Source organism: Parambassis ranga, chromosome 9 (genome assembly GCF_900634625.1).
Source record: "Parambassis ranga chromosome 9, fParRan2.1, whole genome shotgun sequence".
In the NCBI taxonomy this organism is placed as follows: domain Eukaryota; kingdom Metazoa; phylum Chordata; class Actinopteri; family Ambassidae; genus Parambassis; species Parambassis ranga.
The window spans coordinates 20,359,576-20,378,190 of NC_041030.1; the positions used below are offsets into that span (position 1 = coordinate 20,359,576).

Genomic DNA, 18,615 nt, shown 5'->3' on the forward strand with positions numbered 1-18,615 from the left:
AGTTCATGAGAGGTAAAGGGTACTTGTTTTTTACCGTGATGGTGTTCAGGTCACGGTAATCCACACACGGGCGGAGGGACCCGTCCTTCTTACCCACGAAGAAGAATGGGGCCGCCACCGGCGAGGTCGAGGGCCTAATGATGCCTGAGCTAAGAGACTCAGAGATGTACTGCTCCATTGACTCCCTTTCCGGTCTGGACAAGCTGTACAGCTTGGCTTTGTGCAAAGCTGCACCAGGCAGGAGGTCGATGGAGCAGTCATAAGGGCGGTGCGGGGGAAGGGTTAGTGCTTTAGCTTTACTAAATGCGGCAGCCAGGTCATGATACTCGGGAGGAACAGAGGACAGGTCCGGTGAGGGCGGCGTCTCCACCGGGTCAGAATGGTCACTTGCGGGGATCTGAGCTGAGCGCAGGCAGGTGGCGTGGCAATAGTCACTCCAGCCGGTGATCCGGCTGGAGGGCCAATCAATAGCTGGGTTGTGCTGGGCTAACCAGGGGTAACCTAGAACTACATGGTGGTGTGGGGAAGAAAAAATGAAGAAACGGGCGTGCTCGTGGTGATTCCCAGATATAACTAAGTGCACAGGTGCAGAGCGAAATTTAACTGAGGATATGACCCGGCCATTAAGGGAAGTGACAAGGATAGGCTGGGGGAGTGCTTCTATCTGAATGCCTGCCTGCCTGGCCAGCTCAGCGTCAAGTAAATTTTGTTCAGCCCCGGAATCTACCAACGCTGAAACAGGAATAGACCCCCCCTGAAAACAAACTGCTGCCTCTAGTGAGCAGCAGCGGCCTGAAGATGTGGGCGCAGGCTGCCCGCTCGTCAGGTTGCCCACAGTTAATGACGAGCGGGGGCGTTTGGGCGCAGCTGGCAGTCCCACACGAGGTGACCCTTCTGACCACAGTAGAGACACTCACCTGACCGCATCCGCCGCTCCTTCTCCTCCGGAGTAAGCCGGCTGCGACCCAGCTGCATAGGGACATCAACTCGCGCCGTGCTGGACTGGGGGGCCAGTTCGTAATGTCAAGGAGGTTGCGGACGGACTCAAGTGCAAGACGGGAGACCGGCAGAGGGTTAAATTAAAATAGTTTATTGTGCCCAAAAACACAGTTCAAAGGTACCAGACCTCAGGGCAAAACATAAGCGCGGCACAAGCCGGCAGGAGTGGAAAAAACACACAGGGTAGAGTCACCAAGGTTCTCAAAAACACAAACTCATAAGGTCTCAAAAATCACACCAGGCAGACAAAATACAAAAATACAAGGCTCAGAAATATACTCAGGCTGCTGGAGAACTGGACGACTGGTCAGGTTGTAGACGAGACGAACTGGCACCAAGTGAGGGGAAGACACAGACTATATACACAGGGATCAGGGCAGACAAAGGGACACAGGTGAGGCACATTAGGGAGGAGCAGGTGATCACCAGGAGAAGGAGGGAGAACACAAGGAGGGGGCAGTCAAGACACCTGAAATGAGAGGGGAGTCAGTGATTTCAAAATAAGGCCGGAACTAAAGGCAAACATAATCAAACAAAATACAAAGCAACCGCCCTGGCTCACGCTGGGACCCTGACACTAGAAGGTTTATTTTCTAAGTTCAACACAGCGTTAAGTTATTTTTGTAAGTGTTTCAGAGAGACGACCTTACATCAGAAAAAATGCTAAATTAAATCACTGCAGAGATGTTTAGGAATGGTAGGGACAGTATTCAACCGTCTAAAATAAAACATTGATGCTTACACGTCAGAATGAGATAAAGCGTAGCGAACATAAATAAATCAACCAACTAGCAAACCATTCCAGGGAGTCTTTAGCTAGCTAGCCATCGTGATTAGCTGCAAGCACGCTAAAACGTGAACTTTCGCTATTACTCACGCAGCTGACGTCTGACGTCCACTCTACCGAGCAGACAAAAAACATGCTATCGTAAAATATATACATATATATTCTATAAATTGTTAGAGCAGTTGTACTGTACCAGCAGACATCACCGGAAGCTGTGGTCGTTGTTTATTTACTGTTCACACCAGCTTCCGGTTCTGTCGTTTCAAAATAAGAGCACCTTGACACAATGTCTTTTAGTTTTTGAGAGGTATTTGGATAATTTAACACAATACAACAATTATATAATTAGTTTGATTGCTGCAGGACAATCAAACTCTTGTTCTTCATGTGATTTTAACTTTTCCACCAGAGCTTTTATTTTGATTGCCGTTGCTAGGCAATTCTTCTGTATGTTTTTTGGCGCAGCGTATCTTCATTATCTACATTGACCGATTTCAGCGATTCAACTATCAAAATCTTCATCTCAGAGAGGACATTCAAGTCAACTTCAAGTTTGTTTGTTTTTTTTCAAAAAAATGTAGTTTTTCAAATATTAAGCAATTTTGGTGTCATTGTTAAAATGGGAAACTAAAACTTTTTGTTTAGTGAATCTGTTTCTCAGCAGACTTTGACTTTTCTAACAGGAAGAATCTGTTGATTAGTTACACTCCGTGTAGTGACACTGTGACTCTGACATGTCAATGTTTGGCTAATGAGGACATGTTAATGCACTCAGTCGGTCTCAAACATGAGAAGTTTACTTCATTTGTTGCCTGTGTGTAAAACAGCTTCAGTTAATGTTTTTGTAGTTTTTTAGGTCATGCTTTGTAGTTTTTCTTGTCTGTTTAAAGTTGTTAATGTCTGTGTTTGTTCTCTGCCTGCTGTTGTAGTTTTTGTTGCAATCTTATTCACAAAGTGAAACTTTTGCAGTCCTCACCTGACCAGAGAAATGATTCCTGTTTGTGTTCGACAAACTAAAGAGAGACCATGAAGAGCATTAGTTTCGATTCGATTCTGGGCCAAACACATATACCGTAAAACTTCAAATAATAGCCCGGCCTTTATTTGCCTAAATCGCAAAATTGTCCCTGCTTATATTTGGGGCAGGCCTTTAATTATTCTGGCGAAAAAGCCATCCAGAATCCTTCCATCAATAATGTCATCTTACATTTCTTTAGCCTTGTTTCAGTGTCTCCATGACAACGTCACACGTTGTCATAAATTGTTATTGTTGTCAATTATGTTATATTTATGGTTATATATTCGCTCCTTACCTTATGAGAAGATCAGACCCAGCTTATAATTGAGGCCGGCCTTTATATCTCCAAATCCATAAATGGACTGGGCCTGTAAACGGGACTGGCATCAGTTCGGGACTCGGCTATTATTTGAAGTGTTACGGTATTGTGCTCAGTCATACTGCTTACTGTACTTCTTGGATTTTTACTGACACTCACTCTTAATCTTATATTATCTTAAATCCTTCAGCCTTTGAGGACACCGACCCTTTTAGCAGTCCTTCATCCAGTAAAGCTGGAGTAAAGCTGGCACCCTGTCTTTAGATCTGCCATCTTACTGTGACAGCCTCATGTCTCTCCGTTCCTCACCTCCCACCTCGAGAAGCCATCAGACATCACCACCTGCATGTCAGGAGGACCTGGTGAAGACCCCAAATTCTGGTGGAACTAAATGGGCATATAGAACAGACAGTGTTCATCGTGAATACACCATTGTGGACTTGGAAACAAAGAAAGCAGTGCTGCAGTTTTTCCAGGTGGACCATGAGCAAGAAATAAAAATACAAGATCAGGAAACCAGCAAGTGGCTCCAAGGAGAAACAGAGAAGCTGGACGCTGATGAGACATCACCACCTGCATATCAGGAGGACCTGGTGGAGGAGTCTGAGACCCCAAATTCTGGTGGAACTAAATGGGCGTATAGAGGAGACAGTGTCCATCATGAAAACAGGATTGTGGACCTGGACACAAAGACAGCAGTGCTGCAGCTTCTCCAGGTGGACCATGAGCAAGAAATAAAAATACAAGATCAGGAAACCAGCAAGTGGCTCCAAGGAGAAACAGAGAAGCTGGACGCTTGGGAGAACACCAAGATGGAGAAAGCCAGGAAGAGAGAAGAGAAGTGGAGGAAGAAGGAAAATGAAAAAGTCCAGAAGATGGCCAAAGAGAAACAGAAGAAGCTGGAGAAGATCACAAAGGAGCTGAACAAACGACTGAAAAGAGAGCAAAAAGAGAAGAACAAGACTGGAAGAAGGCAGCCAAATGTGGGCCTTCTACAGAGAGTACGCTCCTTCTTCTCTTGCTCCTTCTTCTCACGCTCAAACAGAGTCGGCTGTGCTCAAAGTGAGAGCCCCCAGATCAGCTCCTGTTAAAGTAAGATGGTCTCTGATTTCACATTGTTACTGTGTCACTTTTAATTAATTTCATGTGTAATAGGTTTGATGGTTAGATTGAACTCATCCCTCTTTAAGACAGGCTGTAATGTACCTGAGCATAAAATAGGGGTTTGTAGAGAGGTGGGGATGCACAAGTGAACTCCAAACTTAATTTTTTTCTATTCTGTTGCTTTCAGATCACACAAAAGAGAAACAAACTCCATCACCATCAAACCTCTGAGCAGATCTTCCTTCAGCCATTTTAAAAATGGCTTCCTTGTACATGAACTGCTTCTTTACGTCCTTCCTTCACTCACCTTCCTCCTGTGTTCCAGTCGTGGAATAAAATCAAAACCTCCTGCTCCTCCTTTCCTACTCATCAACTGTCTTCTGCCTCTGCTCAAATCCTACTGAGGGTTTGACTTCACTGCAAGATTCTCTGAGAAAACCTCACAGAGCCAGACCTACATCTTAGGCTCTGAATGACCCTTTCACCAGCCAGCTGTCATTGGTTGTCCCTCCTCCACTGTTACGTTCTCTGACAGTTTCAAACTTTGTACTTAATAAATCTTTCTCATTGAGTTCACTGAGTCTCTCATTATTGAACTGCTGTTAGTCTGCAGCCTCCTCAAGCTCCTCTAGCCTCCTTCTAACTGGATGAAGCCAGAATAAGTCCCCCTTATGGTGTGAGGGTCTTCTTAAAGGTGCAATGATAACTAAAGCATGTCTGTTCTAACAGGCTAATCTCTCCCTCAAAGCCTCCTCCAAAGCCCCATGCACACTTCCTGAATGAATTCCAGAAGTGTCTCAAGAGAAACCACAAAGAAACCGCTCCTCAGATCCAGGTCTCATTCAGAGTTCTCTGCACCTAAGATCTGTGTCCGCTATCTTCATGTCCTCATCCTTCAACTCACTGTGACTTCCTGAAAATCCTGAAGAAGATAGAAACTCCTCTCTGCACGTGAAGGTGCTCAGGCTCCCCTGCCTCTCCATCTTCCACCAAATGTAGTCTCCTCTCCATCCATCCTCAGCCCGCAGCCTTGTGAGTGCACCGAATCCACTGAAGATGTTTCTGGCTGCATCAACCACAGTCAACAAACCAAAAGTAAACAAACTGCAAAAGTTATAAAACAGAACAAAGAGAGGAACACACAGCAGGGAAACATGTTGGTAACACAGAGAGAACAAACAGATGAACTGACTGACAAAGGAATCGCATGGACTAAATTCACATGGGCCATGTCCGGAATCACTCCCTAATCACTGTGTATAAAGGGCACTATATAGTGCCTCTGCCATTTTGGAGTGCTGTCTGAATTCTTATATATATTATAGACCCCATATAGGGCCCTCAATGTATCCCACAATGCATCATGAAAAGTAGTGCCCATCAATACAATATGTACCATCATGCATTGCACGGACTGGCGAAAAGAACAGGAACAGAAGTTAATGTCACCTGCCTTATAAAGAATGTAGCATGACCAGTTATTGAGCTGTAAGGGTACAAATTTTAATTGCTAACAACACAGTTTGTTTAGCCGGCAGAGATAGGTATGTTTTATTTGTGACAGCAATGACGTCATTAACGGAAAATGATGAAGGTAGTCGCCGAAATGTCCAAAAACGCTTTCACAATGTGTTCACTATATGGTGCCCTACATTGAACTCCCCATACAGGGAGTAGGGGTGAGTGAGTGGTTTAGAACACAGCCATGAACTGAGAGACACACAGGAAGCACATGGATTAAACTCAGGATTGGAGCAGCCAATCAGAAAGCAGGGAAAATGAATGGAAGTAAAATATACAACATAAAAGGACAACTATCAGAACAAAACAGGAAGTACAAGAAGGAACCAAGAAACATTGATAGTAGTATGATTTAATGAAAGAACAGCACTAGGTAAATCAATAGGTAAAACGTAGGTAGGTCAACGAGGCGCACACAGAATCCCAGGCGCGTTTCTGAAAGTAAAAATAATAGAACAAGTATCACTGACTGGTCACGAGAGAAATCAAAGAGACTTGACTAGAAAACTTGATTAATGAACCGCAGGAGGGAAGTAACACAAACACAAGACACACCACTGTCACTTGTAAGAAATGCTGCCCAACCTGTCTCCAGTAGGTCTTGTCAGGTTGATTGTACAGTTCAGTTATGCAGTTTTCATTTAATATAGTTTCCTGGTATATTTTTAAAACAACATCAACTGAGACACAGGCAGTCATTTCTGCTTGTCGCAGTCAAAATATTGAACTCTGATATATAACAGTAACTCGGACATTGTATATTCATACTTGTATGTTCTTGTATATCATGCTCTTTACTATGTGAAGGATTATACAGTAGTAAATATGTGCTGTTTTACATGCAACTCAGGAACATGAAACCTGTTTAAAGTCACATATAAAAGACAACAAGACCCAGAAAGGTCTTGATTGTAAAACACTGGTGATGAACTCAAAAAAGTGAAATTATCCTCACATTTCTGAACATCTCAGACAAACTTCAGACTAACGCACTTTGACATCAGTGGTTTTTGCACCAGCAGACTTCCCAAAATCAAAATATGGGAGGAGCTTCCCAGTGAAAGTGTCTCTGTGAGTGCAGATCTGAGTCATGTCTTCAGAGTTGTAGAAGGACACCTCCCCCCTGTCATAGTCCAGCTGGACTCTGATCCTCTGGAGACTCTTCTTCACTCTGACAGTCCCACCAACAACATTAATGTATTCTCCATCACGATGCCCCAAACACCAGAATCCATGTTTTGGTGAAGCAAACTCTGCGTCCTTGTTAGCTGACTCTTTAGCTAAACCCACAACCCAGTTTGGATGATCTCCCACCTCCACCTCCCAGCTGTGTTTCCCTGAGCTGAAGCCCTCAGAGCCTAAAACAGTGCCATATTTAGTGTGCCTCTCTGGATTATCAGGAAGTTTCTGCTCTGTGTCTCCACGTCTCACACTGGTCAGATCATCAGACAGATAGAGTCTTCTGCTTGCAGTGTTTGGGTCCAGAATGACAGGACTGAAGTGGACCTTGTCCTTCATCTTCTGCCAGACTCTGAAGGACAGGTTGCCCAGGTGTTTGGCCACATCTATCAGTGCTCCTGAGACCAGCTGTGGATCTGACAGTGAGCTCTGGGCTCTGGCTCTGCTCTGAGTGTCTTTATAACTGCTGAGGAATGACACCTGCTGTTTCTGCAGCTCTTCTTCAACAGCAGAGATGCTGTCTGACAGAGAGGACATCTGCTGCTGAATCCTCTTCATCTCTCTGCTCATAGCCTTCCTCTTCTGCTCCTCTTCCTCCCTCAGAGCTGCCAGTCTGGACTCCTCTTCCTCTTTCAGGAACTGGTGGAGCTTGTTGAACTCTGCTCTGATCTGTGTCTCTGTGGACAACAGCTGCTTCTTGACGTGTTGAGACATTTCATTGTATGTGTCCTCCACTTGTTTGTATTTGTCCCTCTTGTCCTGCAGAGACTTTAAGTCAGATCTCAGCTGCTCCTTCAGGTCTCTGACTGCTTGTTCTACAGGAACCACTTTGTGAGTCTGGTGCAGAGAAAACTCACAGACAGGACACACAGCTCTCTGCTCGTCCTCACAGAACCAGTAAGGTACCTCTGGGTGTTTATCACAGACCACCTCCTCCTTCTTCTTCTCGTCCTGCTTTACTTTCTTCCCTTTTTTTGTCTCTGTCTCTGAGCTGTTACTCTTTCTCTTAGCAACAGAGTCAACCAACTCTCTCAGAGAAAGGTTAACAGATGGATCATACTTTGATGATCTTCTTTTACAGATGGGACAGTGTTTGTTTTTAGTTTGTTCCCAGAATTTCTGCAGGCAGCTTGAACAGAAGTTGTGGCTGCAGCTCAGAGTCACAGGATCTCTGAAAGTCTCTGAACAAATATGGCAGCTCAGGGAGTTTTCAACAAGAACAATCTTCTCAGCCATTTTCTCTATTTTTAGATGTTTAAAAAACAGACTCACCAAAAATACAGTCTCTGTTTAGCGTGTTGTTCTGTTCAGATCTCAGGCTTCACTGCAGCACTGTGTCCTCTCTGATCGGTTCCTTTATGTTTTGTTTCCTTGTTTGTTGGGTGGAGCTGATTGGCACAAAACTGCCATCATAAAACTTCACCGCTAGATGGGGCTGTTTCTGTGTGAGCTGCATGTGAAATAATGCTGACTGCAGCGTTCTCAGAGATTTTTGTGTAAAACCGTACTTTAACAATCCTCAGTTTGCCTCATACAAGTATAGAGACCTCACAGCCTGCAGTGTCATCCTGAATTCATCCGTATCAGGGTCCAGAATATAACAGTCTTCTTGTAGGCAGCTCTGTGCAGTGAGGCTCTCAGTGGCTGCAGATTTGGCCATTATTTGCTGCATGGACAGAGCACAAACAGTCATACACACCAAGTCACCAAGATACACACAGTGACACTAAACACACCAGTTATGAATAGTTAGCTGTGACACACATGGCATTACTGCAGACACTTATTCCTACTGACCCACGATGACACACACTGCAAACTGCACACACACACAGAAAACACAGACATTGCTGCTTCCATTACACTCATGCTATAATTATGCACGCTCACATCGCTCACACACCTGACTCATGACATCACACATACCCCACCACACAGTTTTCATGTGTTTCTGTTCATTGAGTGCAGGAAGCAGCTTCCACTGAGAGCCAGGAACTGGGCGGGGCTTAACCCTCCCTGGTCACACTGAAGCCTTGAAGGACATCAGAGACAGGCAGCTGTCTTTTAACTCTTTGAGACACCATGACTGAGACTCTTCAGGCCTCAGAACAACAGACACTGATGTAGTATCAATGTCAGATAAACAGTAGTACAGTAGTAACAGGTTTGTCTGCTTCTGGTACATACAGCTGATGTCGGGGATGATCACCTTCCCGAGTTGGTTTATGAGGAAGCAGGTAAATTCTGGTCTCAAGATTACAATATATTGAGCAATGAGGCAGATTCTGAGTTACAAAGCTCTGGGTTGTTGCACACAAAGAACCAAACAAGAAAAACACAAGAACAGAACAACTAACAACAACGAACAACCACGCAGCAACAACCACTAGACATGGAATTCACACATTGATATACCACAGGGGTGTTCCTGCCTGCCGGCCCACAGGGGCATCTACTCCCCCCCTGCAGACCCTGGGTCATACAGCGAATAGACCATTAGTGTTTATTCCCTAATAAGGTAAAGCTTCAATTCCTTAAATCTCATAGGTTGTGAGGCCGATCTGGGGGTGACCATAAACTGAGCACTCAGGAGAAAAACACATTCCTGTAGAATCTGGCTTTTATCAGGTCAAAGGTGCTGCTCTTCTTAGTCTGAATTTATGACCATCTCGTACCAACCGGAGCTCTCTCCAGAAAGCAGAAAAACAACTGATCTCATACTGCAGAAAACAAAGTTATATGACACACTATGAAATTACTTCTTAATAAATTACTTTGATTTTCACATAAACACTTATGAAAATCACATTATTAAGTGATAAACACATATAAACATGAATACTTCATGTTAGGGGCACACTTCTAGATATGTGAACACACACTGCATGTTAACAGTGCAGAATAAATTCTTTCACCCTTCACTGACCACCAGCAGAGGGCGCTACACCACAGCAACACACACACAAACCTCACATTCACCCTTCCTGTGTAACAGGAAAAATACACAAATATACCAAAATACAAAATACACCAAATTAAAGGCCATGATTAACTCATTCCAGGAAGGAAAGACGCTGTTTGGTCTTATAAGATGATAGAGCGTTACCACAACCAGAAGGATGTCTGTAATGAGGTCCTGTCAAAGTAAGATGATTTCTGATTTCACATTGTTAATGTGTGAAAAACGTCCCACTTCCCACCTGCATCCTGTTCCTCAGTCTTCTTCATTAAAACTGGACCTTGAAATTTAAATTACAGCTCCTGTGAACTGACCACAGCCAGGGCCTCACCTCCACCTCACCTGAACCTGAAAGCTGAAGCTTTTCTACAGTCACTGCAGTCTCTGTGGACTCTGTCGTTTTTCCTGGAAGAAAACTTTAGCCTACTCCTTTCTCAGTCCATCCAAAAGTCTCACACCGTCCACATGAGAAGCAGCATCTACATTCTCATCCCTCAGTCCTCTGACTGCTGCCTCTGCTAAAATCCTCCTGAGGGTTTGACTTCACTTCAGCAAGATTCTCTGAGAAAACCTCACAGAGCCGGACCTACATCTCTGAATGACCCTTTCACCAGCCAGCTGTCATTGGTTGTCCCTCCTCCACTGTTACCTCCTCTGGCAGCTTCACCGAACCAGATTGTAGCATCTTCCTCCAGCTCCTCCCTCCTCCAGCTCCTCTGCCAGGCTAACACCCTGTCTCTCCATCCTCAACTGAACATAGCCTGGTCTCCATCCGTCCTCAGCTCACTGCCTTCAGAGTGTGCTGGATCTTCAACAAAGCTGCCATCTCCACATTGTCTGTACAGCTGCTGTTAGTCTGCAGCCTCTTCAAGCTCATCTAGCCTCCTTCTAACTGGATGAAGCCAGAATAAGTCCCCCTTATGGTGTGAGGGTCTTCTTAAAGGTGCAATGATAACTAAAGCATGTCTGTTCTAACAGGCTCATCTCTCCCTCAAAGCCTCCTCCAAAGCCCCATGCACACTTCCTGAATTAATTCCAGAAGTGTCTCAAGAGAAACCACAAAGAAACCGCTCCTCAGATCCAGGTCTTCAGAGCTCTCTGCACCTGAGATCTGTGTCCGCTGTCTTCATGTCCTCATCCTTCAACTCACTGTGACTTCCTGAAAATCCTGAAGAAGATAGGAACTCCTCTCTGCACGTGAAGGTGCTCAGGCTCCCCTGCCTCTCCATCTTCCACCAAATGTAGCCTCCTCTTCATCCATCCTCAGCCCGCAGCCTTCTGATTGCACCGAATCCACTGAAGATGTTCCTGACTGGATCGTCTCTTACTCCAAGCCTCCTCCAAAGCCCCATGCACCCTTGCCAAATGAAATTCTTAAGTGTCTCAAGGGAATCCACACCTGGGCTCTCCAGATCCAGATCTCAGTCAAGCCTCTCTCTGCCCCCTTGCATCCTTCAGCCCACTATGACCTCCTTAAAGTCTTAAAGAATTTTAAGGAGTAGCTACTACGTTCCTGTGAGCCTGGTCGTAGCCTCCTCCACCTCTAAACTCCTTCTCATCAGCTGAGGCATAACCAGAGTAAGCATTGGTCTGTTTTTGCCACATAAATCTGTCTCCAGATGCTTTGAAATCTAAATCATGTCTGTTCCTGGCTCATCTCTCCATTGAAGCCTCCTCCAAACGTCCCTCCACATGGTGGTGCAGCAGCTGATCTACACTGTCCTGCAGGAGGCACCAAAGAAGGCCCTGCAGTTTATTTTCTCTTATTTAAATATTTGTTCTTCGATTAGTTAAGAAAATAAACATTATAAATAAAATATTGTTGTATTGCACAGTTTTTCTTTATGGATGTAATTCTTATGGTGAGGAAGTGACAAACATACTGAATGGTTCAATGGATGTTCAATGGTCTTAATAATACACTAACCACTTCTGTTTGGTGAAACTTGGGTGAAAGACAAACTCTGCCCTGAATCTTTAGAGTCCTGATCACCCAACATCTTCCTGGGGTCAGAGGTCAGGACTGCATCAAACCATCTCTGGAAGAAATCTGCACATTGTTGTCCTTAAATGAGTCACCGGTCTTTAACATTTAGATGCTAATTATATGTACTGGTTGGACCCATTTTTTCCAGCAGCTTTCCCCGTCAGTGAAACACACACATCTCTTGTCAGATCAGGAAATGTTCTAGAAGCTCTCAGTGAGACGTCTCTGTTTTGGTCATTTGTCTCATTACATACAGTAAAGTGTTCAGGCTGCAGAAACAGAAGAACAAACTGTGAAGACTTGCTGCTCTTCATCACCCTGTGCAGCCAGCAGTGATGTATAAACGTACATACATACATACAGTAAAGTGTTCAGGCTGCAGTCACAGTCAGATGAAGAAGAAGAAGCAAACTGTGCAGCATATCATACCACAGAACTGTTTCACGTTTGGTTCCTACATCCACACAACTGTCATGTTAGTGTGGATGTAGGAACCAAACGTGAAACAGTTCTGTGGTATGATATGCTGCACAGTTTGCTTCTTCTTCTTCATCTGACTGTGACTGTGAAAACGAAAAGTGAAATTTATGGGAAAATCTGTAAAAAAAGCTGCAAAAGTTCAAAAAACTATTACAGAAACAAAGAGAGGAAGAGACATATAGGTGGAAACACTGAGGGTGGAGCAGCCAATCAGAATCAGGATTGTGTTTATTGCCATTTAAGTGTAGGTTTCACATTACTAGGAATTTGCCTTAGTGATTGGTGCATACATAAAAACATATAATAATTAACATGAAATAAGAAGCATGTATGGGTAAAAAAGAAAATAAGATAAAATAAGGTAAAAGTAAAACAATGTAATCTCAAAATAAGGCTATAAATTGACATGACTTTACACACAATGACAGACAATGAATAGAACATGAGTAATAGTTGTACAAAGACCTGTTATGAAGAGCATGCAGACGCACAGTTTACACACAAAAACAAAACGGAGTGTCCTTCCTCGGCGCAAACTTGGATTGAAAGCAGGTAAAATGAAAGGAAGTAAAATTTGAGACAGTCATCCTAAATTTATGACAGTGCTAGAAGTTTATCTCAGGCTATTTTTGTTGCATGACACTGACAATGGCCATCGTTTAACCTCTCTTACAGAAGAACATAAGACCAACATCGTAGGAGAAACATCTTTGGCTCAAAGATATTTCTCCAAGATGTTCATCTTTCGTCTGGGACAGCTCAAAATTACAGTGTACACCCAGCATTACAGGCATGAAAATCTGTTTTAAAGTCAAATATAAAAGACAAGAAGTAGTAATCACATCCCTGAGAACTTTAGAGAAATCTCAGACTGACACACTTTGATATCAGTGTTTTTTGCACCAGCAGCTGGACAGACACAAAAATATGGGAGGAGTTTCTCAGTGAAAATGTCTCTGTGAGTGTAGATGTGAGTCATGTCTTCAGAGTTGTAGAAGGACACCTCCCCCCTGTCATAGTCCAGCTGGACTCTGATCCTCTGGAGACTCTTCTGAACTGTGACAGTCTTAACACATTAGTGTATTTTCCATCTCGGTGCCATAAACACCAGATTCCATATTTTGGTGAAGCAACCTCTGCGGCCTTGTCAGCTGACTCTTTAACTAAACCCACAGTCCAGTCAGGATGATCTCCCACCTCCACCTCCCAGCTGTGTTTCCCTGAGCTGAAGCCCTCAGAACCTAAAACATTGACATATTCAGTGTGTCTCTCTGGATTATCAGGAAGTTTCTGCCCTGTGTCTCCACATGTCACACTGGTCAGATCATCAGACAGATAGAGCCATCTGCTTGCAGTGTTTGGGTCCAGAATGACAGGACTGAAGTGGACCTTGTCCTTCATCTTCTCCCAGACCCTGAAGGACAGGTTGCCCAGGTGTTTGGCCACATCTATCAGTGCTCCTGAGACCAGCTGTGGATCTGACAGTGAGCTCTGGGCTCTGGCTCTGCTCTGAGTGTCTTTATAACTGCTGAGGAATGACACCTGCTGTTTCTGCAGCTCTTCTTCAACAGCAGAGATGCTGTCTGACAGAGAGGACATCTGCTGCTGAATCCTCTTCATCTCTCTGCTCAGAGTCTTCCCCTTCTGCTCCTCTTCCTCCCTCAGAGCTTCCAGTCTGGACTCCTCTTCCTCTTTCAGGAACTGGTGGAGCTTGTTGAACTCTGCTCTGATCTGCGTCTCTGTGGACAACAGCTGCTTCTTGACGTGTTGAGACATTTCATTGTATGTGTCCTCCACTTGTTTGTATTTGTCCCTCTTGTCCTGCAGAGACTTTAAGTCAGATCTCAGCTGCTCCTTCAGGTCTCTGACTGCTTGTTCTACAGGAACCACTTTGTGAGTCTGGTGCAGAGAAAACTCACAGACAGGACACACAGCTCTCTGCTCGTCCTCACAGAACAGTCTCAGCTCTTCTGGGTGTTTACTACACACCACCTCCTCCTTTGTTTCTTTCATTCTCTCTGATGATTCAGGTTTCTGTCTCCCAGCAAATGAGTCAGCCAGTTCCTTTAGAGTAAAATTAGTTCCTGGATCTTCTTTTGATGATCTTCTTTTACAGATGGGACAGTTTTTGTTTTTAGTTTGTTCCCAGAATTTCTGCAGGCAGCTTGAACAGAAGCTGTGGCTGCAGCTCAGAGTCACAGGATCTTTGAAAGTCTCTGAGCACACATGGCAGCTCAGGTAGTTTTTAAGAACAGCTCTCTCTGCCATTTTCTCTGATTTCCAGTATATTTTAGAAACAGACTCACCAAAAATACAGTCTCTGTTTAGCGTGTTGTTCTGTTCAGATCTCGGGCTTCACTGCAGCACTGTGTCCTCTCTGATCGGTTCCTTTTTGTTTTGTTTCCTTGTGTGTTGGGTGGAGCTGATTTGCATCAGCCTGACTTTACAATAAGTTCACAATAGTTGGTCCTGTTTCTCTGTGAGCTGCCAATCAGGAAGTTCTCATATCACATTTACAAACTTCATGTTCGTCTGTGGTAACACAAGTTCACAAGAGTTGTACATTTTAAATAAGTATTTATGTGTAAAAACCCAAACCCTGTCTGATAAATGCAATTTAAATCAACATAGCACTGTCCCTTTAATTCAAATCACATGTTCTAATCTGTGTAATAAAATGGCCTGATCAATGGTAACATGTGCTGTGATGGACTCTGAATCCAGACTGAAAAAGCATTCCTATGTCGCTGGCCACATGACTAAACTCACAACCACCTTTTCAAGTACTTTGGAAATAAATGGGAGGTTGGATTTTGGTCATAATCTGTTAAAATGTCTGAGTCAAGAGAAGGTTTCTAAGTAAAGGTCTGATCACATCAACCTTATTTTTTCTGTGAAGGAACTCAACAGGCTGGGGCTCACAACCATGCTTAGACCTAGTTGGGACCAGCTTGCAGCCTCAGGCATTTGTTAGTTCTTTTCATTACCTTGGGTTTTACTTTCCCCTTATTCTGCAGATCAGTTAGTTGCATTTGAGCAAGCTTACGTTGGAGAAGCTTGTCTTGGTCTTTGAGTTTGGCTTCATCGTTTCTGTATTTGTCTACAGCGTGCACAATGTGGTCATTAAATTGTCTGCATGGCATAGATGTCAGACCCACTACATCGTCCAGTCTGCTTCGGACAGGAATCGGAAGAGCTTCCACAATTGCATTTCTGAACAAAGACAATAGCACAGGGCTTTGCTCAATTTCTTCCTCAGTCTCTTGTTTCCATTTCTTTAATTGACGACTGATGTACGCAGCTGGATTCTCAGTGTCCAGGAGCGGCTCTCCCTTCAGTGCTTTTGGGTCTATCCTAGATGGATAGCTAGCACGCAGCGTTTGCCACAATGCTGAGCGAAAAGCATTGAACTCAATCCCGTCAGCCATTGTGCTTAGCATCCAGCCTTTTCCGCTGTGCCTCAGTAAGTTCTCCATTGTTGAGGCACCCATGGTTTGGGCCCACACAGCTTTAATGTCCCCCAGAGCTGGCATCTTGCCCGTAGTCTCTTCCTCAAATGCCCAGCCCCCTCATGGACATCGGGCAGTTTGCTAACCAGCCCTGGAAGGTCAGAATTGGAAATTGACCTGGGTCGGTGTATCTGTCAGGTGGATGTATGTTTGGTCTGTATCTAAGATCATAATTTCTCTCTTTTTCCTGCTGCCTACCTGCACTACTCTCGCCTGACTGTGCACATACAGCTCCATGTTGTACATCTATGTCTTCCTCTAATTCTTGAATCACTGTTCTGTTAATTGCTCTGTCTTGGTCAATGCCTGTGTTTTCAAGTTCAACCCAATACGAGGTGGATCCAGTTTGATCTCTCATGCTTTTCCCCTTCTCTGCATAGCAGTCTAGGACTGGTAACTTTCCTCCTACCTGTCCCTTCCTAGTGGTGCTGCAGTGTTCAGGTGACCACCCCTGTGCTGGATTACCATGTTTTTCAATTCTTTTAAGGCTTCTGAGACATTTTTCCTGTAATTCTGACCTTCGGTTTTAAACATTTTTTTGATTTCAAGCTCTGCTTCCCTTTTCTTCTCCTGCTTTTTAGATTTATCTTTAGATTTATAGTCTTTTATTCGTAGTTCCATATCATCACACACACTCACATCAAATGTGCCCTCCTTTGGCCATGTGGGATCTAAACCTTTTGTTCTTTTCGCCCATTTTTCAGACACTTTTTGAATTTCTTTGAGACGATCAGGATATCTGCTGCCAATCAGTAGAACTGGTGCTATACTCATTTTGACTACTTTAGGCTATTTGTTAAAATATTCAGCAATGTTTTGTTTAGTTTGTACTAGGAGAAAAAGACACATACACCCCAAAATTTTAAAACAGCTATATAGTAACCAGCAGACCCCAAAACCTTTCAGTTCTTTTAATTTTTCCTCCAATCCCAAGAATATATTCTCTTTATTCTGCTAATAATAGTCCTTCAATGTCAGAAGTAGAAAAAAAGGAAAAAGGAAAAAGAGATCAGCTCCGAAGTTGGAGATACCGAAGGGCGGGGGGGTAACCCCTCCCTTAGCAAAGAGGCGTCATTTAACAGTTGGCTCTAAGCGGAGGGGAGGGTTAGTCCTTCCTTTCCTTCTCCGGTTACACTTGTCAGTACGTTTACTTTAGGTTAGCGGGAGGAGTCTCGGGAGTGGTCTGTTCTAAACAATTTTAACCCTTTTTCTGCATAATATTTTTAGGCACTAACTGAGCCTGTTTATCACAGATGAAATTTGAGCAATTTTAGAAGCTGTTTTTCACGAATATTTATACAAACATTAAACCGTGTGCCAACACAAAGATCAGGTTGATGCATATATGAATCTAACCCTTTTTAGTGTGAATATGACTGTACTACATATACATGCACAAACTTTTCAGCACAAATAACAAGTACACCTCACAAACTGTACTCATTCATTCCTGTCAATGGCACTAGTCAGTCAGTCAGCTAGGGGTCTCACACAAAACTTTTATTTCTACATGCCAAATCAGAGTTTATTTATCACTTTATGTTATGCTTTTTGTTCTTTTTTAGAGATATTGTCTTATGGGGAACACTTGCGTGTACATGACTAGTCTGCTGGCATCCACTTCTCCCCTCATTGCCAGACGCAGCTCATTTGTCCACTGCGTTTAAGACTCAATGTTTCATAAATTCTGTGATCTTGGGAAGACTGATCAGCTACTCCAGTCTCTTCTTATGACCTCTGTGACAATATCTCCAGCCAATTTTCAAAGGTCCATTGCTCTTATGGCGCTTATAATAGATGTATAATAATGATATGCATAGATTAACTTTCCCGGATCTAGAGACTGATGCACACATTTACAGAGGGTCACTGACAGTGTGACTGAATCCAGCCAGCCACACCGGCACGATGTCATCTCTAAATAGTGAATTACTTCACATGCTATATTTAAAATAGTAAAACCTTTGGATCAGTACCTTTTGCCGCTGCAGGAGTCATTCTGGGGTCGGTGTACTTTCACCTCAGGCCTTACATCGAGTACAGGCGGGCACCCCACAACCTAATAGCGCGACTTCTCGCCTTTGGGTTTCTGGATGTGCCTGACTCTCCTCCCCAGCCACTGCTGTTTGCTAAGTCTCGGGGGCCTCGGGGGCCTGACCTGCCGTCACCCCAAACACATAAAATTTTAGCCGGGAGCTCTCCGCGGAACCCAATTAAACACAAGGCCTTACACTTTCATCTATCATCTATTATCACAGTTGCAACTCTTCTGTGCGCACTGTGCACACAACTCTGGCTCAACTGCCTTCAAAACATCAGACAAGTCCAATTCTCAGCATGTGACTCTCATCACTACCTGTCTCACAGACAGAATTTAGGTTGAGCTTCTACAGCTCCTCAGGCCTCAGACACACACTCAGGCAGACACAGACACACACATGCAGCTGCAGCACTCTCACTCATACCAGCTGCTTTCTGACCAATTTCTAATTTGGGATTGCTTTCTACTTAATTTTAACAATGTTTAATTTTAAATGCAGCTGTCCATGTGCACATGGATTAAGGCTGACCTCTGCTCTTTAGGTTCTAGTTCCGGGGTAGTCAGGTTTTTCCAACTCACCTCTTATTCACCAATCCTGAAGCACCCTAAAACTAACATGTTTCTCTGTGCTTGCATGTTTCATATGTACTTCTGTGTGTGAATTAAAATGTAAAATTACCTCTATTTGGTCGACCTTTGCTTCCCACCTGTG

General features: G+C 43.9%; 1 protein-coding gene across 1 annotated transcript; it reads right to left on the reverse strand.

Moving 5' to 3' along the window:
- Positions 1-6,703: 6,703 nt before the first annotated feature.
- Positions 6,704-18,565, reverse strand: LOC114441339 (zinc-binding protein A33-like). Its single transcript, XM_028414222.1, has 2 exons — positions 17,839-18,565; positions 6,704-8,593 (listed from the first exon to the last, which is right to left on the reverse strand). Exon 2 carries the CDS (start codon positions 8,161-8,163, stop codon positions 6,733-6,735), a length of 1,431 nt encoding a protein of 476 aa, XP_028270023.1. The 5' UTR covers positions 8,164-8,593; positions 17,839-18,565; the 3' UTR covers positions 6,704-6,732.
- Between the last annotated feature and the right edge of the window lie 50 nt (positions 18,566-18,615).